This window comes from Semicossyphus pulcher, unplaced genomic scaffold, assembly GCF_022749685.1.
Source record: "Semicossyphus pulcher isolate SPU_LCO1_2020_fin unplaced genomic scaffold, fSemPul1.0.p SCAF_9, whole genome shotgun sequence".
Taxonomy (NCBI): Eukaryota; Metazoa; Chordata; class Actinopteri; order Labriformes; family Labridae; genus Semicossyphus; species Semicossyphus pulcher.
In genome coordinates, this window is record NW_027211770.1 from 11529523 (window position 1) to 11552620 (window position 23098).

The window sequence follows — 23098 nt, forward strand, 5'->3', positions numbered from 1 at the left end:
AAAATAATATTCAAAGAGTGCATGAAGCCTGTGTCTGCTGCGCCGTAAAGCAACACAACTTGTTCAACCAGCTGAAAAAACTCCACAAAGTGCAGCATGATGAGTGTATGGAGGCCGAGAGGAATAATGTCGCTACTCCGCATCCTTGTCCAGGGTCAAGTCAGATATCCATAACAGCGACGCTGTACAGCGCTGCACCATATCCACCCAACTCCCAAAACACACAGAAATCACCAATGCTCTGCATTTGGCCTCGAGAAGATGCACCAAATTCAAGAACCTAGTTCAGTCTTAGTTTGATGCATAATTTGATCTCTATATATATATATCAAAGTAATAGTGATTATTCTTTAGGCCATAATCGTGCAGCCCTAATACAATGCACTAAAAGGCCAGTAGTTATACTGTATAGTTGGTAAATCAGCTTGAATGTGTGTTGGGGTCCGCCTTTAACATTTGGTTTTACCACTTTTAAGACTATTTTTAATCATCCAATAAGAAAACAGACCAGAACACAACACAGTTACATAAAGCCTCTAATGTCAGCACTGATGTAAAAATCACTGAGTTGATCACAAGAGCATAAAAACATAAACATTATGTTGTATTCTGTGATAACATTTCATAAATCTTCTTAAAATGGGCCTTTAAAAGGAAAAGATAAAACGTCAAAGACAGAAACACGACAGTATTCCCATTCAGCCTGATAAAACAAACCTGTTTTCATTCTCATTTCATCCAGACAGAACAAATGTTTTCACATCAAAACATTTGTTTCAATCCATAGCGTCTTATATTTATAAGAAATGGTAAGCACAATGCTGAATCCACCAAATCCCTCACAAATCCCTCTCCAGTGGCAACAAAACCACCTAAGCCTTCAAACAGCAAAGACCTGCTGCCATCTGGTTTTCTCTTGTAGAATAGCTCTTCGTTCTCACTCTGGCGAAGGAGCAGGTTTCAGAGCTTTTCAGCATGAATATTGAATGACATGTGGACAGAGCCTGAATCCAAATTTTTCTCTGTCGAAAAAGTCAGCTCCCAAAATAAAGACCATGACCCGGTCAACTGTGCAATTAGGCCACTATCAGCCTGCAGACACGTTTCACCACCCATCCAACGCCTCAGACTCTAAATGGCCTCGTTTAGATAATGAATATTGCAACAATTTCCTCCATCTCCATTCAATTAAAACTCATCAATGAGGATGACCCTATCTTCATGCTTTTGGCCGTTAAAAGGAGTCTGAAATTAAAAGTCTTCACATTTAGTCTTAAATATCAAAAATTAGCAGGGACATAAAAACTGAAGCAGACACACTGACGGGCTGACGGGCGCCAATAATTGTGATAAGACAACTGAAGAAGACCAATATGGAAATAAAAAGTTTGGACATTCGTGAAAGTTTTCACAAGAAATGCATAAAACATGAGTCTAAGAAACCCTTCTCCTGGAGATTAACAAAAACCCGGAAATGTGCCCTCCCCCTATTTAACAGACAGACTGCATTCCCATGATAGAGGTGCATATATAGAGCGCGGTTCTGGCATCACTCTCTCCCCTCTAAGCTCCCAAAAGTATGTCTAATATGTAGCACACAGCTCAGCAGCCAGACGCCCGGCCCTCTGAATTTAAGAAAAGGGTGTTTAAAGAAAATCAACCTCAAACTGTGACACATTTCTGAACTCCTCGACTTACATCATTTAAGTCGAGTTCAATCAAGATGGGGACTGGTCTTCAAAGGACTCTGTTTTAAACATCTGAGGTTCGTCACACGCAGCCTCTCAGCTTGGTTTATGTGAATGAGTGCCTTAAGGCTGCAAATCAAATCCAAACTGTGACACTGTTACTCAGTACTCGGCCAAGCCTAAATTACGAGAGCATCCGAGGAAAATCCAGGCCAAGAGACTGATGTCTGAAGGCGTGAATAATGCGGCTAAATGAAAGTCTTTCACTCTCCCAGGTTAAAAGGCTTTAAATGATTTGACTGACTGGTAATACGCGTCTCTTGGATGCACGAGTTGTTAGGTATGCCTGATTGTTTTGAAGGATGGAGTCATATTTACTGTAATTCCTGCGAGCTGAATTGTGTGGATGTTTTACCCTCATACCACGAACAATGCTTGTAAATTGGTTTTAAACTCTTTAGTACCAAGACTTCCCACACCAACAGGTTTAATAGGGCAGCTAAAAGTTTACACCCTGTGTCACAGTGCACCCTAATCTCACACTTTATACTCCTACTGACATTAAATCTACATAATAAACACCCACTGTTGAAGTCACTTGTACTAACCTACCTAAACGTCAGCATGCATTACTTATTCCTGATGGTCACAAGCTGTCCAATATCTGTTTAGAAATAAAGGTTAGTCCATCCAGGAAGTTGCGATGTAGGGTTCCTGTGAATTCACACAATTTTAAACCACTCGCCACATCTTTTCCACAGATTTGACCAACCACTTTATTTCCCCGTGCGTGTGAAGCCATTTGACTCTGATGGTATCTTTTACTACACTATCTACTCGTTACTGATTTTTGTGTCAGCGTTGATTTTAAGCCATTGCACAGGGAGATAGTAATCCCCCTGTCTGTTTTCATTGTTTTATACTGCAGCAGCGGCCAAAGTAACGAGTAGAACAGCATAAATGAACTACATTACTTGAAGATTCTTCTTTGCACATATGGATAGTATATAATGTGCACATGCACTGTGAAATGAGCATGTCATGGCTATTGACTTTTCTGTCATTTAATATTTACACATTATATTTGGAGTCCTGACACAGAAATAGACTGGCAGTGATGTCAGAAGACAAACAGCTCGCTCAGCCAATAGATGGCTTTATTGGAGAGTTTGTCCCAGTCGCTGTGCGTGGATGTGTGATGTGCTACTCAGGAAAAAAGCCTAAATACGCTTTTTTTTTAAAGAGCTGCCACGAAGGCAGAAAATGCCTGCGAAATCCTGGAGGGACTAGTTAACAAGTAATGCTTTTAAGTCGTGAATACTTTAAGGAATAATGAATGATGTAGGCCTTGAAATAAACAAACGTGGAAGATACAACTATGTGGTAATGCATGGTGATGCAAACTTACATTTGCAAGAGCAGTGAAGGACAAAATAAAAGCCTTTGAGTCATTAAACATATAAATGCATGGTTCATCTTGGTTGTGGACTCTGTTTCAGTTATATTAAAGGCCAGAGTCTGTCTGAAGATGTTATTGACATTAAAGTGTGTTAATGTCCTCATTTGGGGATGTGCCGATGTTTCTCCTCACATGTTGGGTGAAGAAGTTAGAGCATGTGACAGTAGCCCTTTTTACACTGTGGTTCCGCCTCAGCGCCGTAACGAAGCTCCGTCCTCATGCCACCTTTGTCATTCTACATTAGACCGAGCAACGCCAGAACAAAGCTGCCCCAGTGTGTGTTGTTAAATAGCGTTACAGTGTTGCGGAAGCAAAGCGTACGCGAGGTGTAAACAAACAGCGCGTGCTTCAAATACAATGCTTCAGATGCTTTAAATGTTCCGCCCTGCCGGCTCTGCTGTTTACACAGACGCCGTTACGCCTCTGTTACTACCTCTGCTGACTTCGCCCCACCATTACGCCTCCCATTATAATACCGCCTTGAACTGGTGGTGTAAAAAGAACACTCTCCACAGAGGGGAATACAAGCTAAATTTTTTAGATAACAAATGCTGCTAACATTCTCTCACAGCATGAAATCACTAAAGTGTAGCATGAGAGATTGCCAAATAAAAAACTTCACTATACAACAAATAAAGTGAAACCAACTCAACAATAAAGATATTTTTACAAGGCAACGGTGGAGTATAGTCTTGTTAATGAGGGTAAGCTCTCTGTGGAAACAAGGGGCACAAAGGCAGAAACATTTTAAGAGTTTTGACAGCAATTATTGTTTTAAAGTTTGTGCACAGCCTGGAATTTTGATACAAACTGCTTTAGTTTTTCTTGTTAACATTTTTGCTTTCACTAGTAAATGAGAAGAAAAGGGCACAGAGAAAGGAGTGGTCCGTGACTGGAATCGAACCTGGCAAGCTGCAGATATGTGGTATGGCTTTTTACCACCACAAGTAGATAGTGTATGTGTGTGTGTGAGTTTAATAGTACCATGGGCACGTAGCAGCCCTTCTGCAGTGAAGAGAGGGGCCTGCAGCATGTCGGCTGTCTCCACTATCAGCATGTCCTTTAACCTTCGAAGATCCTGGGGCTGCAGACCCTCGTACAGCTAGAGAGGAGGGCATGGGAGAGGAAAGGACAGAGACAGGAGAGGAGGAAAGGTGGAGAATGACAAAAGGAAAAAAGGGGGAGGGGTGAAGGAAGGTAAGGAGGCAAGAAAAAAAAAATAGGGGTGGCAGAGAAATGTTATGAAAGAGCAGAGGAAAAAAATCAACTGTAGACAATTGCTGACACATGACAAGGCCAGGCCCAATTAGCTCACAGGCTGATGATGACAGCAGTCACAAGCCTTATGGCAGACTTCATTGTGTGTTTGTTTGTGTCTAACCAAAGGATCTGTGATGTGCAGGCTGGCCAGCTGAATTCCAGACTTTAGACAAACAGAGCCTGGAGGCAAGAAGCAACTACAGACTACTCCAGTCCTACAAAATATGTGTAAATAAAATATGCGCTTAACTTATGGGTTTATCATTAACAGTTGCCTTAAAGAAAAAGAATACTTGAGCAGTTTTAATTGCTTTAATCTTATTCAGCACCAATATAACTCCACGACAAAGTATGGAGGGACAATGCGGGAGTTTGGTATTCATGTATATTGTTGTTGGTGATGAAATAAAAGCTGTATCTTCATCTTGGTATGTTACACTGTACCTCTCTCCGGTCGAGGGCTGCGTACTCTGCCTCTATGCCCTCGGCCTCGGGGGCAAGAGAGAAGACCATCTGCGACTCCAGGCACAGGGCCAGCTCCTTGTGGTGCTGCTTCTCTGCACAGTCACATGGAGTCTCGCGGTTTTCATTCTCTGCAAACAGGTCCGCTTCTCTTTGCACCAGGAACTGAGCAAGTGAAAACAAGAGGAGAATATGGCCTTAAAAATGAGGTACATATTATGAGTTGGGACATGTACTTAAGCTCATGGGCATATACTGTATATATAAGTAGTTTAAAACACCTGGAGTTCCACTGATTCATTGATAGAAGGTGAGGGAAAGGTTGCAGAATTATAGCAGAAATGCTAAATATACTGTGATCATGACTATTACTGATTTACCTACTTTTAATTACTTGTGCACCATAAAGTAATCTAGAAGATTTCTATCTAAATAAATGTCTGTAAAGTCACTATCTATGGCCGAATGAAGTAACACAATGGTGATTGAGCGTATGGCCCACTGATGAAAGCCTTTGCATTTGCAGTATTACAGACTGGGTGTCTGTGGCGTCCAGTTATCAACACGTTTTCCATCACCCAGCAGTGGTTGGTCTGCCAGAGAGGGTAGGCGGAGCTAAGCGGCTGCTTTTCCTGTCTCTGCAAGTGTTGCGAGTAAACAGTAATCTACAATGGCTGAACAAACAAAGAAAAGATGGATGACTACAGATACAACTTCAAAAATAAGTGAAAATCCAAAGAAAAAGAAACAAATTGGACTTTCAGATGAAGGCAAACAGTCTAAAAAGGAAAGCGACCGTCAGCGAGGAAAATTAAGAGTTACAATCGGAGCCACCCGTGGACGTCACACATGCGACACTGTCTGGATCCCTGCGAAGTGTGCTCCCGCAATTACCGTTTATCGCCATAGGTGCCACCAAAGAGAACAAACCCGAGGTCTTCGAGATTATATCTTTAACATAAACTCACAGTTCTGCATTTCTAAAAAGCAGCAGCAGAGGAAAGTCTCTCTTGATTGTTTTGTTTTTTTGGCGTTTATGAGCAAAATCTAAATGAGCCAATTTAAAAATATAATGAATTCTTCTTCCCACTATGAATATTTAATTTCAACGTCCACAACATTTATTCAAATGATATAATATATCTCATTTTGGTCTTTGCTACATTTTCCAAAGTTCTAATTAAATTAAAATACAACATAACTATTCAGCGGTACAAAATTATCCAATTATAAACGGTGGACCCGCAGCGCATTACAATTTGATTATCTTCACTTAGACGTTAGAGCACAGCTGAATCCATAATAACACTGTGGTTGTTTATTACACACACTGCTACAATAGGGTAAACACAAAGTTAAAATCAGGTCTTATAAAGGGAGATGATAAGACACACACACACACACACACACAGTAATAACTGATCCATGTGACTTTTGTCCGTGATGCATCCTGCTGCTAGGAGTAATAAAGATGTTCTGTGATTGCACCGAAGATCTTCCAACATCTCACAAGGGGTTGGTTTGATTAAACACAATGGATGTGATCATGCCCTTACCCAGAGTCTCGACTGTATCCAACACAACAACACACAGCAGCCACTATTATACAAGGAGTCGTATCACAAAATATTGAGTAATCTCAGCTCAGGGTTTCTTTGACCCTTTTTATCTTTATTGCACTCGAATGTCTCCCTGTCTAAAGATGCTTTTCAGTTTCCATGTTTGGAGCCTTGGATTTATATTTTAAAAGTCATACTGCAGAGTTTTTACATAATCCCGGACTGAAAAATATCCACAGGATGTTGGACTCACCTCGACACAAGTCTTCATGCCTGAAGCCGCAGCATAGTGCAGGCAGGTGTTTTTCTTGTTGTCGGTGGCGTTCACATCAGCTCTCTCGTACTCTCCGTGGTCCAGCTTTGCTCCGGTCCATGCCAGGACAATTTGTAGACATTCTGCCCGACGCTGTTTGTCTTCATATGGCCGGGAGATGCGGGGTTGCAGTGCCCCCTCTGAGGTCAGGATCTGAGGCCCCATGCAGAGAAGGTGCAGAGATGTCTCGTTGTGGACATTACGCTTGTTTGGATTCCCATCTTTGTTAAGGAGAAAATACCTAAAAGAATAAAACAGGGACAGGTGGATTTTAGACGTTTGCTCATGGGCTCAGAAATGGCTTTGTGTGCTACTAACTGGGACAAGGAATCACCTTTTAGTTAACCTTTGATTTCAGCTTTGGTCAACAAAGTAACCCTCTAAGGTTTGCAATTATAAACCTATATTGTTTTGTTTTTTTTGTGTAAGCATAAGGGGGAAACATGAACATGATTTTATTCTGTGACGAAACAAAACAAAAGAGTGGACATAACAGATATCACCTATTTTTGTAGGATATAGGTCTGTGCAATTGTAGTTTACTGTATACTCAACAGCATTTTAAAAGGGCCAGTTCGCTAATTTTCAACCTCAGTCCTATCATGCTATTATGAGGAGCTAATGCCATTATGGTAGAAAAAAATGCAACTTGGCTCTGTTTCTCCAGTGGGCCCTGGAAAACCTCCACCAGACTGTGTACAACGCGTCATCTGGCGGAGGCCAGGGAGCTCGCTAAACTACACTTCCTCAATCTAGGGAGCCCGCCTCTGATGTCATGTCTCGTTCAAAAACGTCAGGTTTGAAATGTAGACTGCACACCTGAAGATTTTTTAGACCAGGTTCTCAACTGGTCTGGCCCCGGGGCCCACCACCACCTCCTGAATGACAAATCGCGACCCAAATTTCTGACATTTTTTAACCACTGAAATATATTTATTGAAATGAAAAATGGTGCAGTTTGGACCTGAGACAGAACGAAACATCACAGTATGTCAACATCACAAAACACGACAGTATTGTGTCACCCAGAATGACCAGCAGGTCATAAGAGGGAAGAGGAAATTATTCCCTCTACAATTCATTCACATAGCAGCCTTTTTTTAACAGAAATAAACAAAAAAAGTGCAACATAAATGTAACCACTGTCTGGCTCATCAAGTTTCAAGACTGTAAATGTAACTGTAGCTGGGATATTACACAATCAGTGGATTCATGGAGTCTGAATGAACTACACTACTACTGCACGCATGTCATAAAAACCCATGTCCTTCAAAATAAAAGTGTAGCATAGATTTTTTTACCACTTTTTTTTTTTTAAACACACATCTGCGACCCACTAGAAAAAGCTCCGAGACCCACTTTTGGGTCCCGACCCACCAGTTGAGAACCATGGTTTTAGATGATCCACCGGTATATTCTTGTCGTATGTCTTGATGTCGTATGATTTGCAGAGTAAAGACACAGATGGCACATCAGATAAAATATGTAATTTTGAAACTAGAATTAACAGAATCATACAAGCCTATACCGTCATATATTGCCTTCGCTTGATTTGATATTAATTAATGACACTGTTGCATTTATAAAACAAGGTAGGAATGCTAAATAGAGCATCCTATTAGCAGACAAATGACAGCTCCTGAGAGGAGCAACAACGAACACATGCGAGGTTGGCAGCTCGTGGGAAGGAAAGCTCTTGGAGCCCCATCCTATTTGAACGCAGCATGTTGCATTCCTGAGAGCTGCTAACAGATGGCTATGTGGAGAGACAGATGGGACAGAGACATATAGAGAAAAAACAGGAAAAAAATTCTCTCTTATGATGCAACAATACAATGCTAAACGGGACCAGTTGATCAGCAGAGTGCCGACTTATGAATAAGAGGGGTGCTCAAAGGATGCTTCTGAACAGGTGTCATAACAGAAATATGAATAAAACTTTGCAGATCAAAAAGCCAGAGCAGAATAAATTGTTCTCTCATCTATCAACCTTTAGATATCACTTCCCCCTCACTGACAGCAGCTCGTCCTGAAATATGTGACTCTGATCTTGTACTTTTCTTATTTGATTATCATACCACATCCTGACCTGAGTAGGCGTGTCATGCCGTGCCGGGCAGCGTAGTGCAGTGGAGTGTTGTGCTGGTAGGACTCTCCGTAGGTAGAGTTGGGATCCAAAGCCTCCTTGAACTGCGGGTTGCTCTCATACAGTTGGCAGGCCAGCACCTCATCCCCATTGATGAGAGCCTTACGGAACTTGGTCGCTGTGTTTCCCATCTCTCCCTTTCTGTAGATCGGAGCTCCGTCTGACACAGCAGCAGCCTCTTTAGTCGTCTTCAAGCTGTTCAAGTCCAAAAGGTCAGCATACTGAAAGTCCTGAAAAAATAAAGACAGGAGTTCAATTCCTTTATGGCTGTGACAGAGTACAACCAGGCCTTGCTAATGAAAAATGGCAACAGAACTGAATTCTTCCAATACGCTAATATTTTCAATAAAATCCACCCTGCGTTGCATCAATCAATTCCTCTGATCATAAGGACGAGAGTTGCATCTCCAAGGTTGCTCAGGCTGCTCTGCCCCAAGCCCCTGTGTCAGCTTCACCATAGCCCCGTAACACACCTCCCTCTGTTTCGCTTTTTTTATTTTGTGTTTAGAATACCTAAGCACAGAGCCAACAAGGCTCAAACAGAGAGAAGGACAAGACTTCCTCTGGCATCACCAGGAGCTTCCGCCTCTCCGTGCCAACGCTGCCCGTCCCACTGAGGCCAGGAGCCGTTGTGGAGCGAGATATCCTCGAATCACGAACAACATGCAGCGAGTCAGCATTTCGCCTCCACCAGAGCGCCATATGGTCATGGCTGTCCGGGCAATGCGAGGCTTTTGTGTGTTTTTTGTTAGCTACAGTACAAACCAAGAGAACAAAAGATAATTTCATTCAGCACAATATATTCTTAAATTCATTCATACTAAATTCTCAGCACAATACAAATCCTTCTGCACAATAACGTACCGGTGCCGAGATGTGCCGGTACATTAGGTACAATACAGAAAGAAAAAGGTCCCATTTCCCAGGGGAAAATGTTTCTTGCTGTAATTTAGGGAATTTTTAACATCACACTCAAACAAAACGAGTAAGAAGTTGAAGAATAAATAAACAAACACACACATTTATACATACATGTGGACTGTGTGGCTTCTATAGTTACTACAGTAATTTAATCCAAGTTGTATCTATACACTTAGTTGTCGGTTCATTAGGTACACCTGGCTCAAACTGATGCAGTCTTTGCATTAATAAATCCTACCTTCACAAAGGTTATAATATTAGGCTCTTATTGAAACCGAAGAGATCAATAAAGTCAGTTGTTGATTGAACTTGATAACAATTTTGAAGGACGTCTTTCGGGGTGCTATTGAAGTGCATTGTTATATAAGAGTGTCGTTAAGTGCTGTCTCTTCTTTCATCATAACTAGGGTTGACAAGATAATAGAAACACCTGTCAGTAGAACGCAATGCAATTTAAAACTACACCCATCAAGAACATTACAAAGCTGAATGAACACTTTTCTAAAAACAGTTGGACTGCAAAAGTGTTTATCTAGATGTGCCGAATAAACTGGAAGTTTACTATATTATAAGCAGAATAACAAGGTGCATTGATGTTACAATTAAGTACGATAGCAGAAACCACTTAATTTAAAATGGCCATCATTTCCAAGGTTGGTAAGGAAAGCCTACTATAATAACATCCACTGTGGAATGAAGGTTAGTGGAACAGAGGCTGGACTCATTTGTCTTTTAATCATCCTTAATGAGCTATACCTAAATAGGAATAACGTCAATTGCCAATAATAGTATAGAACCTGCAAAAATAATCGTAACCTTAAAATTATACATAATTTTAGCGATGGAGTCAGATGACACAATTAAAATAGTTCAGTTTATTAGTTTATTTAACAGGGGCCGTGCACAACACAACTGTTAGGCCAGAGTTAGCTATGTAGCTAATTTACATCTGTGGTCCCTGGGCCGGAAGATCTAAAAACACACACATTACAAAATAAACAATTAAAAACAACACAAATTAGCAATTTTGACAAACAGTATATGACATAAAAACAACATACATTGCAAAGCTACCTTTCCTTCTCTCGATGTTGGAGGACGGTTCTATACAAAAGTTAAAATCAGCGATCATATGACTGGTTTGCCTTAAGCCATGTTTTAAAAGCTAGTGCAATCTCTGATATGGGTGGGAAGTGAGTTCCACCTTTGTGTTGCTCTTACTGAAAATGCTGATTGACCAAAAGCAGTTTTATTAAATTTAGCTGAACAGTCCCCTCTTGCTGATGCCCTGGTCTCTCTGGTATTGTTCCTGCAGAGTGACACACATTGTTTAAGTGGTGGGGGTGCATGACCATAGGGCTGGGTAATATGACAATATATATCGTTAAAACAATACGAAGATGTCCATCATATGCGTTTTTCTATACCGTCTCTATCGTGGTGTCAGAAAAACCAGCAGCTGCTTTACGTTCTAATCCTTGCACGTGGGAGCGAACCTGGAGCGAACCATAGAGGGAGGCGCTGTTTATTAACATGGACATTAATGTGCAGAAAAGGACTAAAACTTTTTATTTGTCAAGTACTTAATTCACACAGGATTATCCCAAATAGGCTTTACCATGTGGTTATTTCATATGGACTTATTATTTGCCAGAAAACATGATATCTCGTATCGAGATATGAAAGATCCTATATTGTGACATAGCATTTAGGCCATATCGCCCAGCCCTAACCCCTTAATGACTATACTTCAATGAGAATAAAATGTGTTAATCAGTTGCCAATAATAGGATAGAACCTACTAAAATAACTAGAACATTAACCTTAAAAATAACACATTATCATTTCAGCGATGGAGTCAGATGACACAAGTTATTAATTTGCCTTGCAGCACTAAATCTGTGTCAAGTTGTGCCATGTAAGACAGGAAACCCTCCCATGTCAGATGACAAGCCACCAAACAATGACCCACCTGGGTGAACACTTGTAAACACCTTATCTTTGGTTACATAACCTCAGAGATGGAAACACATTTAACATGATAAGGTTACTTTCCGGATGTATAACTAATTAACATATCTGATAATAGTTAAGGACACTCCTCCACGACATCGCCAATCACAATTACTTGAAGCTATCTAATAGTTAGCAGCTACAGATATAAACATGTAACAGTTTGTCTGCGTAGCTTGCCACTTGTCACTAAACTCTATGCAGGCCTGTCCCCATGCTGTGTAGTGTTTACCGTGTTGCTAGCTCAGCCCGACGTGTGTTGTGATGTGAGCAGTCCGCTGTAACGCCTGTTTACATTTAAGGTTCATGAAAACATCACCAACAAACCGACCTTACATACCGTGAGCTGCAAACCATCCCGTCTGTAGAAAGGGGTAGTTTTATTCACGATACACAATGTTGCTTGCTAGCTGTATGTTATTCAAAAAGATAAAAACATCATGACGCTACCATCTGCGTTGGCTAACGTCAGTGCAGACGCTAGCGGGTCAGCTAGCGAGCTAACCGCGCTGCTAGCCAACTTAGCTAGTTGATAAACTCACAGTAAACAAAGAGTAACAAGTATTCAGACTTACACAGATGTTACAACCCGCTGCTGTGGAGCTGATGTTGCGGATTAACTGTCACTCACTCGCAGAATAAACAGAAGCTCTTCTTGTTAAGTGAGGCGTTTCTCGTTAAGTGAGGCAATCCATAAATAATGTGATCTCAGAGCAGTGATGTTGTTCCTGTCAACTCTCCGTTGACTCTCTCCTGCCTGATAGACGGGTTGCCAGGTTTCAGCACAACCCCCCAAAACAGGCAGAGAAAGATGTGGCTTATTTTCATAATAGGCTGAAAGATGGCATTATGTGTGTGCCCACAGATCGAATATACTGCTACAACACACACCAACGACAATAATTAAATTTTACATCCTTTCGTGTTTTGTATAGTTTTTCAAAACTCACTATATCCTGGTCTCCCTGAAGGTGCTCAGCTTCCGATTCGGTTGTGTAGTACATTTCACTTCTTTTTTCACATCAAGACCACATTGGACCTGGTCCACTATTTGCATTTTCACAAATTTAATAAAGGTTTCAATAATCTGAAACTGTATTTTAATTAATATTTAGCCTATCTGGGATACTCTAGTCCGGATTTGACAAGTCTAGCTATGGTGGTTTTGGATCAGGACCAGTTCCAGTGTGATCAGGATGTAAAAATAAAAGCATTGAAATCGCCGTTTTTACACTTATTTTATGTCGTGAACGACATGTATCAAATGTTTGTGGCTGTGTCTGAGTTGTTAAAAATCATTTAACCTCACAACATTTTCGTAGACACGCTGGCTTTGCTGTAGTTTTGGAATAGACGATGGAGGACCGGATCCGGATGCTCAGGGCTGCAAGTTAAGTGTCCCTTAACATTCCCTTTAACCGCCGAATCGGAAGCTAACTTCAGCGTCGTAGTATATTTGTGGTTTAGTTTGGAAATATGAAAGACATATAAGTCTGTGTTTCGAATTATGTGTAACATCAACAGGCTCTGCATGAATACATATAATTCTGTGTCAAATCTACAGGTTCTCGTGTACAGAAAATAAGGAAGATTCTTGATGATAAAAATGAAAAAATAATACTCAAACTCTCCACCTTTATGTAGGCTGTTATGGTATAACTACGGGTTAAAATAGAGATTAACCTAAATATTTGTCAGATGCACTCAAGTCTGTATCTCAAGTCAACAGGCTACTGTAGGAAATAAGTTAGTAGCTGTGGTTACAACAAAACGTCACTAGAGTGCGACAGAGTCCACAGAAACAAACAAAGCTTTTCGATAGACTTGAAGTTGTGCTTTCTTTTTGTACATTACTTGAACAGTCCAGTCTTATTATGATTATTAAATACGTGGATCAGCTTTGACTGATTTCTGTTAATTAAAAAAGCCAACTTTTTATATTAATTAAATTGCCCTCCATCAAACTCTTCACAAGCTTTGGTTCTTATGTGCATTTGACCCATTTAAAATGATGCCTACATAAGAAGCAAACATAACCTTGTTAGTAATATGAAACAGTCTTTAACTAGTTTATTTATATATCAAGCATATGCTTATATTAAGTGAAAACATTAGCCCATCATAAATAAAGTAAGCTGTATTTAAACAGTGACAAATGTGTCTTGAAACTTGAAGAAACCACTCAAATACTCAATAGAACATGATATGGCTTTTATTATCAAACATCCGAACATTGTCATGAAGGTATATACAGCATAATATCCTCACAGTTATGAGTGCACAAGTTTCATATCAACAGGCTTTTAATAAATAATCTGTAAACACGTAACTTCAGTGTAAAGGCAGATACAAGAATGTATTCACAATAAAACATACATAAAACTGTTTTTAAAAATTGGGGCAACTTATAAGCTAATGCTTTGGCACTTTTAAAATTCAAAATAAAGAGTTACATAAGTATGAAGCTCTGTATATGATAACAGATGGACTGATTTCATGTAATAAGCCAATATCTCACACATGATGTTGATGCTTATAATGCCACGGACACCCTTTGAACTTTGAAATCAGTATTTTAATGCATTCTTGATCATTCCTGTACTGCCACAAAAGTGTGTGCATGACAAAAAAGCAAAATAATATTAATTTTTCATGGTGGCAGATAAAGAATACCATAAATGTCAGAAAGAGCGACAAAGCATTGCAGAGAAAAAGCATTCACGGGTTTGTGTAAAAGGAATAGTAAGCTGCCATGCCTTTGGAAGAGGGGGCCTCTTTGCTGTAGGAGCTACTGTTGGTGGCAGCAGAGGCCAAGTCCTCACACTTGATGTCAGTGGGTGATTCCTCTGTGCTGGGGATGTTAAGAGACAAGCGCCTTCGTTTGCAGGCTGCTGAATAAGAATCAGATTTGTCGAGAGACAGAGCTGCCGCCTGCGTCTCTGTCCAGGAGGAGATCATGCCCCCGCTGCCGTTCACCTCCTCTTCTATCTGTGGTTTCACTTTGCTTGAGTCCTCTGGGTAAAAAGCGGTGGTGGGGCTGGGCCTGGGTGACCAAGGCAGGCTGGGGGTTACCTTTCTCTGGTATGCTGCTCTGTGCCCCCACCCTGCAGACATGCTGGTGAAAGGAGAGTCTGGGTAGTAGCTGAGAGCGTGGGATGTTTGCATGGACAGAGACTTGATACCATAAGGCAGCAGGGAGCTCGAGTATTCCCCCTCATATGGTGTGAGCTCTAGCTTGTTGCTGGTGCTCGAGCTGTTTGCTCCTTGCTGCATGGAGGTGACAAACCACCTCTGTGACGCTCCGTCTTCAGCCTGAGGTGAGAGGAGGTTGTTAGTCTGCGGCACAGCTCTCTCGCCGTTGTAGAAGCGATGCTGGGGGAGGTTGTTGACAAACTGGTCCTGGAAGAGGGGCTGCATGGTGTAGCGGGCGCTGGGGACAATCTGGTGCGCGCGGGGAGAGTCGGTGGGAGATGGGGTGAGGCGGTCGTTCTCTGGAACTGTGTACATTCTGAGAAACACACAGGTAGTAAGAACTTGAGGTCAGGAGCAGTCTGAGACGGTGTGAAAATGTCTTTCTCAATGAGTGGTCACATGACTCTGAAACAACAGCTCTTAAGTTGGTTCATTTAAAAAGGAAACTAAGACTGCTGATGCAAAAAGAATTATCTTATTGTAGTCGTGTGTTGTAGAAATGTGATTTTTATCTCAGTTTAAAACTGGTGAGCAATGCATGACAAGAAGGAAAATACTCACGAATCGTAATTATCTCTGAATCCTTTGGCGAAAGGGTTGTGATCAATTTTCAGCTGTGTGATCTTAAATGAATGTGGAAGAATAACATGTATTAATAAGTGAAGATGAAGAGAGAACAAAGATAAAGCAGCATCATAGAGTTATATGTCTGTAACCACAGAATGAGCTTCAATAAATGGATTCAAACAAGATGCAACATCACAAAGCAGGAACATTTGTCTGAGCGTACAATAAAATCAGACTTGCTCAGACAATCATGACAAGCACAGAGTATTTGTTCATGCTTACATCGGTGTTCTGGTAGGCTGTGACAGCTATAAACTGGGTCTCTGGGAAGGTGAAGCTTTGAGACTTGAGGTCACTGTTGATGTCCTCCACCCCGTCCTCAGTCACTTCCACTATGTGCAGCCTCGGTTGATACTTATGCAGCGATTGCAGGACAATCATCTGCGTGGGAACATAACAAAAAAATAAACATTAAAACATCTTTTTTCTTTCTTTTTTTTTTCTCTTTTCTGTCTTTTTTTTTTTTTTTTACCGTAAGCATGTATTAGTTTTGTAATTTCCAAACATGTGGAATTGATTGGTGCAAAAGTGTTTATTGCGTAAAGACGCAAAACAGTAGCCAACTAATGTTTTTTTTAATTTTTTTATTAAAGACGCGTTGGCATGAATTCTTTTGACAGCAAAAGCATCACATGCATATAAAAGTATGAAATTGTTTTTCTTTCCACAGTTGGATACATAAATTAAAGTTATAAAATTGTGCTCGTTACACCAAACTATAAATGGTGATTCAACATTGTATCCGTAACGCACAATTAGTCGGTTAATCGGTTGACAAATGTTTATTTTATAGGCCCACTAAAAATACCATGTAATCACAGTTCAGTGAAGTTAAAATTATGTTGACATTTTAATAGCCTACATAATTTCGTTTCAAGGTTGCAGGCGTTAGTTCACGCGTATCTATTTACCAGTTGTGCATACCTGTGAAGTACTGTGACTGTTTCCTTTGTTGTTGGTGAGTTTCAGTTTGCTGAAAGAGATTTCTTGTCTCATCCAGTGAGCTCCCGTGTTTGGAGACTCCGGGTGGATGTAGACTTTGTTCCCTGAAATAAAGAAATACATTTTCCAAAATCCAACACCAGAATCGCATTTTCTGACAGGTTTTACGCGTCAAAATAAGTCTGATTTTGTATCGAATTATTTTATTCTTGCAAATAGAAATTTCCAAACAGATAATTTTATCATCTTCCCATTTCATCTAGGCCTATTTCCAAAAATGGTAAATTGTTTCAGTACCTTGGCTACTGTTGTCTGCCTTCCCACAGGTGACCCACTTGCCACCTTGAAACCTCCAGTGATTTGGATCTGCCAGCACCACCTCCACAAACACGTTGTAGTGCGCCGTCAGGTTCAGACCTGCTATGTTAAAACTGAGGAAGGGGAACATCCGTCTGCAAACACAAAGCAAAAGCAAACCTTTATTTGATGTTATTATAAACGAGAATTTTTCAACAATTAAAATCAGATTTTTCTCAGAAAAAATATTATTAAAATTTTTTTTTTTTTAAATCATAGAAATCATAATGGTTTCATGATAACGTTCCCTTCACTGTGTACTCTCCCTGCGCTCTCACCTGCCCTGCTTGGTGATGATCATCTCGGTCTGGTGCCGGTTGAACTTGAGCCACAGCGGCCGGTTGCACAGGTACACCTGGGCCCTCATCCCGGGGCCGGCTGTGGGTAAAGTTATGTTGCTGAGAGCTGACCCCGCGCTGGTGTATGGTGGGTAGATGCAGCCAGGGCCCTGCCCGAGCTGGTAAGCCGAGCTGAAGTGACTCCGCCCGGCGGTGGAGGGGGGAAATCCCGCAGGGGGCAACACGGAGCCCAGGTGGAGAGATGAGGGGTACCTGCCTGCATTGGACGGGCTGTAAACCGCTCCACTGGGGGTGTAGGTGATGAAAGAGCAGGGGTTCGGTGTTTCTGGGCTTGGTTTCGAAACAGAGGGAGGGATGTAGTAGCGGTCTGCACCCATCCCGTGCTCTGCGTACCTGCTGCCAGCAGCCGGATCGTCTGCATCCACAGCCGGGGACTTACACCTCTCAACCGCTGCTTCCTTCGTGGAAGAGAAGGCGCTGCTCTCTCCTTCACCGCCCAGCATCACTGCTTTTCTCCTCTTTACTCTGACTTGAGGCTGGGCGCTTTCTTTGGTCCCAGATGAGACTGCTTTCTCCGGGGGTCTTCCTCCCTCAGAAACTTTAACAGTCTTTACGCAAGCTGTCTTTTAAAACAACTTCTTTTGCCAGCATCGACTGAAGTCTGAACACTAAAACAGAAACAGTTTGGTTAAGCGCAACCTGAGTGACAGTTACATCAGTCACACATTAAAGGCCCAAGCTGTCAACTTGTGCGTAAACGAAAATAACACGAGATGGCAGAGGAAATGGCCTTCATATTCAAGCCCAAAGTCTTTGTGGGCGTATCAGGGTGTGGCTGTGCACTTAAACAAACAATATCTGTTGCTTATAAGTTTTTTTTTATGTATTTTACACATGAGTGGGTTTTCTGCAACTCAAAACAAGTTCTCTTTGGCAGAGCACAGGTGTTGCTCTCCTTTCTCCTCTTTCTTCTCTGTTTGAAAGTCATGCTTTGGACTATCATTCTATTAAATTCAGTGCGTAAAATTAAGTGCCATTCGTGTGTTTTTTTTGTTGGATTTCAAATACACAAGTAGAGGCTAAAACCGGATATGATTCAGGTCAACCATTTAAGGCAAATGAGTATACAACTACAGCCTCACTTGGATACGATCAGAAATAAATTATGTAAACTGTCACTCTCAGATTATTTGGGTAAAATTCGGCTCTGTGAATCGAACCAATTTCTTGTAAATCATATGACAAACTTGAAGTAAAACACAGATTTTTTTTTCGGGTTGTATTGTGTAAAAACTAAACTGAAAGTTCGCCCACGGTGCTTGAAATTTCTATCTCATTTCGAGAGAATTGTTGGCCAAACCGCAAGTTCTTCGGTGAAAACAACGAAGCGTTTTATATTTTATAACGAGGCAACTCCACGTTTTTATAAAAAGAACACATTTTCTTTTTAAATATATCAATTTAAAAATGCAATATGTTTACGGTGAAAGGGGGATAAATGTAGGCCTACTCACTATCTTAGTAAAATACGCGCTGCAGTTAATCCTGTATTATTATTCAGAGTTAATGAATTTGCATTTATTCAGTTGTGATGCGGCTCTGTGTCCCGACGGGAAACCCAACGAGAAAAAGGGAAATAGCCAATTATTTTTCCGTGTGAAGAAACCTGTGATGTTTCATGGATCAGACAGTTCAATGTGATGATCGACAACAAACATCTAAACGATCCTACCGAAGGGAAAAAGCACCCACACAGGGTACAAATAAATATTTCATGTAGAAAAATGGAATTAATTCAAGGGACTTTATGCCCTATAAATGACCCCAAAAGTAAAATGAAATGTAATTTAATTTTGCGCCTATTGATGTTTTTAATTTCTGATTTACAAGTGTGTTATAAATGTTTGAATTTAAATCCAATATAAATATAAAAACATAGACTTACCGAGCGAGTCTTCTTGTTTCCGTTTGCAAAAAAAAATAATTAAACTTAATTAAAAAAAAACTCTTCTAGGCAGCATCAAGGCGCTAAATAACCTGCGAGTGTGCGTCCATGCCGGCACATGACATCATGATGCGTTTGGGGCTTGTTGTATGAAAGCCTGAGCCATGTGGAGGCGGGCTGATCAGAGGCTAGAGGCGCACCGCTCTCTCCTTGTGGCCATGACGCACAGAGAGCAGCCTGTTATCAGATCCTCCTATGATCTCCAGGGGAGGGGCAGGGGATCCTCAGCATCACAGCCAGAGTGTATAAGAGCGAGGCTGCTTCCAGAATCCATCCCCTTTTTCAGTCTCTGCATCCTTACAGAGACATCATCAGAGCAGCATTTACATCAGGGTGCAGAGTGAGGCTGTAGGGGTCAATAGTGCATGTGACCTTATGTAATGAGCTATATATTGTTGTAAACTGGATCACTGTAAAGCCTGGTGTCTACAAATAAAAAATTATCCTATTTAAACAGGAAGATAAACGGCATTCAAATAGGCTGCTCCGGAGTCGGCCTCAAATAGATACTAGAAAATAAACTATATGAAAGCTACTTTCACTTTCATACAATCCTTGTAACTCTCAGAGATATAATCATTGTGAGACTTTACCTACCTAATTTGAACATAATATGACAGACTAGAATATAAAAAACGTGAAAACTAAATACACCCCGCTGGAAAAAAGACCCGAAAATAATCTGCACAACTCTTACATTTAAGGGTCAGTTTTGCTACAGTGGCTGCTCGGATGAAACCTGCCGTGACTGAATCCCTTGTAGCAGTGCTTTAAGACTAGTGCAATCAATATACGAGCGCTAATGGAGATGAAGAATGAGGAGTCAGCCAGTGCACTAAAAGTTTTAGCGGACATAAAGAAACTAAAGAGAATTCCCTTTAAGTCAACACTGGCACTCTCATACAAACATTCTCTTGAGTGTCTGTGTTTCACCCGATTTAAAGGCGCAGGCAGATCGATGACTTTGTTGCCTGAATATACATCTAAGTTTGTCACAAAAGACTTCACACCACATTCAGACTTGTAACAGTGCTGTATCACTGTGTTAATGGGGCATCTTAAAGACCCCGCTCCTCTCCGGGGACCAGACGATGCTCAGCTGCTGCTGCTTGAGGACACGTTTACATGACAAAGACAGTGAGAGGATTAATGAGGCAGGTCACCTCTGAAATAAACACATCAAACAGGACAAATCAACTATTTGGCTAAACTGTTTGAACAGCAAACAGGCTGATGCTAATTCACCTCGGCTGATTGCGCTGATAACCTGATTGAGTTTGATTGCTCATGAATACAGAGGAGGGATTGTAGTTTCAGTGGTCCTGAATCACGCTGAACAGAAGGGTTTCCCCTTTGCTCTACTGTCAACTATAAGACGTACTTTTTGTTCTATTCTTATATGAGTGAGTCAGTGTATGTGAGTAAGAGATAATTTTTACTGGATTCAAATTGAAGCGCATTAAAGCGTTCTCTCGCTTTAACTTTCTCTTTCTGTATTTAGCATACTTCCCACCTGACATACAAACACATCAGGTCACATGTATAACACTTAAACCAATGAGTCAGATGTGAGAAAGTTTGAGTCTCCAAAAAGTTTCGATGTCAGCTTTGATTAGTCCCAGAGGAGGTGCAGGGGTTCACTTTCTGGTTCACACGTTCACCCACCTTCCTCCCGAGGTATGTTGAAGATGCAGCTTATTGGTACAGTGCAGAAGGATGCATGTGCAGAGTTTGACATGTGAAGGGCAATTTTTTTTTCCTTTACATCTGGCATCTACTGAAGGGGAAATGTTTTTTTTGTGCTAAAGAATTTACAGGCACGATACTGTGACATCAGTAGTGTGAATTTGTAACCTCTGCCACACACATGCAAGAATTGCTCAGTCAAGAGGAAGACGTGTTGCGTCCATTAGTTTAACTTTTTAAAATAAACAATATATGTGTATTTATTTGTTTAAGGGTGAAGACTTAACAAAGGCAATTTTATACTTTTAAAAAAGATAACATATCAGACAACTTTTTATTCAAAGCAGATCATAAAATAGTGGTTCCCAAAGTGGGGTGTAAGGACCCAGGGGTCTTTGAAAGCGTTCCAGAGGCTCTCCAGCTACTTATTAGCTGTGTCCCAATCCACGGGCTGCGGCCTTCGAAGGAGCCTGCGTAGACCGTAAAAGCCGAACTGCAATGAGAGGGTCTGGTCTACCCTTGCGTCACCAAATGCGGCTCCCGTCCCCTAGCAACAGGCCGCTAGCGGGCTAACTAGCTAGCACAACTAACGTCGAGTACGTTATTTATTTTAAAGATAATTTGTTTCAAGGGCACATTCGTTTTCTGTTTTCGTTTGAATTGGCATGCAATGCATCTCGGGATACATTGGGAATCCTTCGCAGCCCGGGAAACGGAGGACGCATTTGTCGGCCGCATCTGAAGGAGCCTTTGAATTGGGACAGCCTTCTGTGACGCCATCGGCCTACAAATACGGCCTCTGGAGGCTGCAGCACCTGGATTGGGACACAGCTATTGTCACTGTTATTCCATCCATTGGTAACACTGAGACACAGTGTATGACTATTTTGATCATGGGTTTCATACACTTTCTGTAATATGTAAAAGCAAAAATCTTATTATAAAGGGGGGCCGAACCCTGGCACAAAATCTAATCTAATGGGGGGGGTGTGTTCCTTCAGTTTAGGGTTCTTGAAGTGAAAAAGTTTTAGAACCGTTGTCTTATAAATCTTTTTTTTCTTGCCTTTTATGTCTTTAATGATCAAGAGGACAGTGTTTAGAGAGAATGGGGGACGCCACGCGGCAAATGGCCAAGGGCGGGAGCTGAACCCGGGGCCCCAGCATCAGCTGAAGCCTGCCCAGCAAGCACTTTTGTGGCATCTTATAGCCGTCTATACGTAGACCTGACATCTAGGCTAAAACACGGCTAAATCTTTTAGTGGATGTCTATCCTATTCAAATATAACAGGGTCTTGTAGTGAGGTGCCAGGAAAATCATGTGATAAGTGCTTGGTACACTGTTATACAGGACTGGTATGGCCATATATTCTGTTTTGAGGCCTTAAATAATTCGTTCTTTGTCGTGTTCAATGCACATTTGGTACATTCTTTGTTATATAGCTATCATATGCAATACAATACTAACACAGAGAGAGGGTTTCAGACACCGAGTGTGCTTTCTAGGTAGCATGCAGCTTAAGTAAATTGTGGCTATACAATGACCATGTCAAAGAAATGGAACTAAAAACCTTGTAATCACTTTGCTTACATGACAGGATATCATACATCTTACAAGCCGTGTGAGCAAAAACTAACTTTAATCTATTTTATGAACATTTGGGCTGCAAGTGTGCTACACATAGACGTTTAAAAGGCGTCTACTGCTTGCTGGGTAAGTACACTGGCTGCCGATTCAACTGAGTTAAAGCGGCGCCTCTTTAAACATATGTTAAAGGGATCTTTAAAACAATATATAGGATTGTATCGTACCCTTTTCTTATATTTTACTACATACAGGCATATAGTATTATAACTAACATGTAGCTATAGCTCTCATGCAAGAAGAAAACATACAATTTGTAGCTCATCTCATTACCTAAAAGAACACTATCACTTGATTCTGTGTGGTTATCCTGTGTTTATTGGGCAGCCTGTCTGCATAATGGCCTCTCTCCTCTCTCTGTCACGCTCGATGAGCAGCTTCCCCTAGCTGTGCCTGCTTTTTGACACGTCTAAAGGGCTGTTTCTGACATGTTGCCATCCTGCCGGCCACCCCTCCCGCAGCGCTCATGCCAGGCAGGAGGAAAAAGCTGGTGACCTGGCCACCGCCGCCCTGCCCGAGGCCACCGC

General features: G+C 41.3%; 2 protein-coding genes across 2 annotated transcripts in view; both read right to left on the reverse strand.

Annotated features, from left to right (window-relative positions):
- The window catches only part of LOC138584577 (ankyrin repeat and IBR domain-containing protein 1-like), a 43975-nt gene extending 31458 nt beyond the window's left edge, over nt 1-12517 (reverse strand). Inside the window, exons 1-5 of the mRNA XM_069656847.1 lie at nt 12397-12517; nt 8831-9117; nt 6682-6982; nt 4852-5034; nt 4132-4249 (exon numbers count right to left, since the gene is read on the reverse strand). Coding sequence (XP_069512948.1) covers nt 4132-4249; nt 4852-5034; nt 6682-6982; nt 8831-9018 — 790 coding nt within the window. The 5' untranslated portion in view covers nt 9019-9117; nt 12397-12517. The remainder of the gene's footprint in view (nt 1-4131; nt 4250-4851; nt 5035-6681; nt 6983-8830; nt 9118-12396) is intronic.
- A 1518-nt stretch (nt 12518-14035) lies between these two features.
- On the reverse strand, nt 14036-19280 carry LOC138583995 (eomesodermin-like). The gene is made up of 7 exons (XM_069656094.1): nt 19184-19280; nt 17218-17906; nt 16880-17034; nt 16565-16686; nt 15863-16021; nt 15575-15636; nt 14036-15329 (listed from the first exon to the last, which is right to left on the reverse strand). The coding sequence occupies exons 2-7, from the start codon at nt 17739-17741 to the stop codon at nt 14540-14542; spliced, it is 1812 nt and encodes a 603-aa protein (XP_069512195.1). The 5' UTR covers nt 17742-17906; nt 19184-19280; the 3' UTR covers nt 14036-14539.
- Between the last annotated feature and the right edge of the window lie 3818 nt (nt 19281-23098).

Bases quoted from the DNA above. Each gene is read 5' to 3' on its own strand.
- LOC138583995 (XM_069656094.1), bottom strand. From the start codon at position 17,741: ATGCTGGGCGGTGAAGGAGAGAGCAGCGCCTTCTCTTCCACGAAGGAA. The intron at 15,637-15,862 runs GTAAGCATGAAC...CATTCATTTAAG, and splicing joins CAGCCTACCAGAACACCGAT to ATCACACAGCTGAAAATTGA. The intron at 15,330-15,574 runs GTGAGTATTTTC...TGTGTTTCTCAG, and splicing joins TTCAGAGATAATTACGATTC to AATGTACACAGTTCCAGAGA.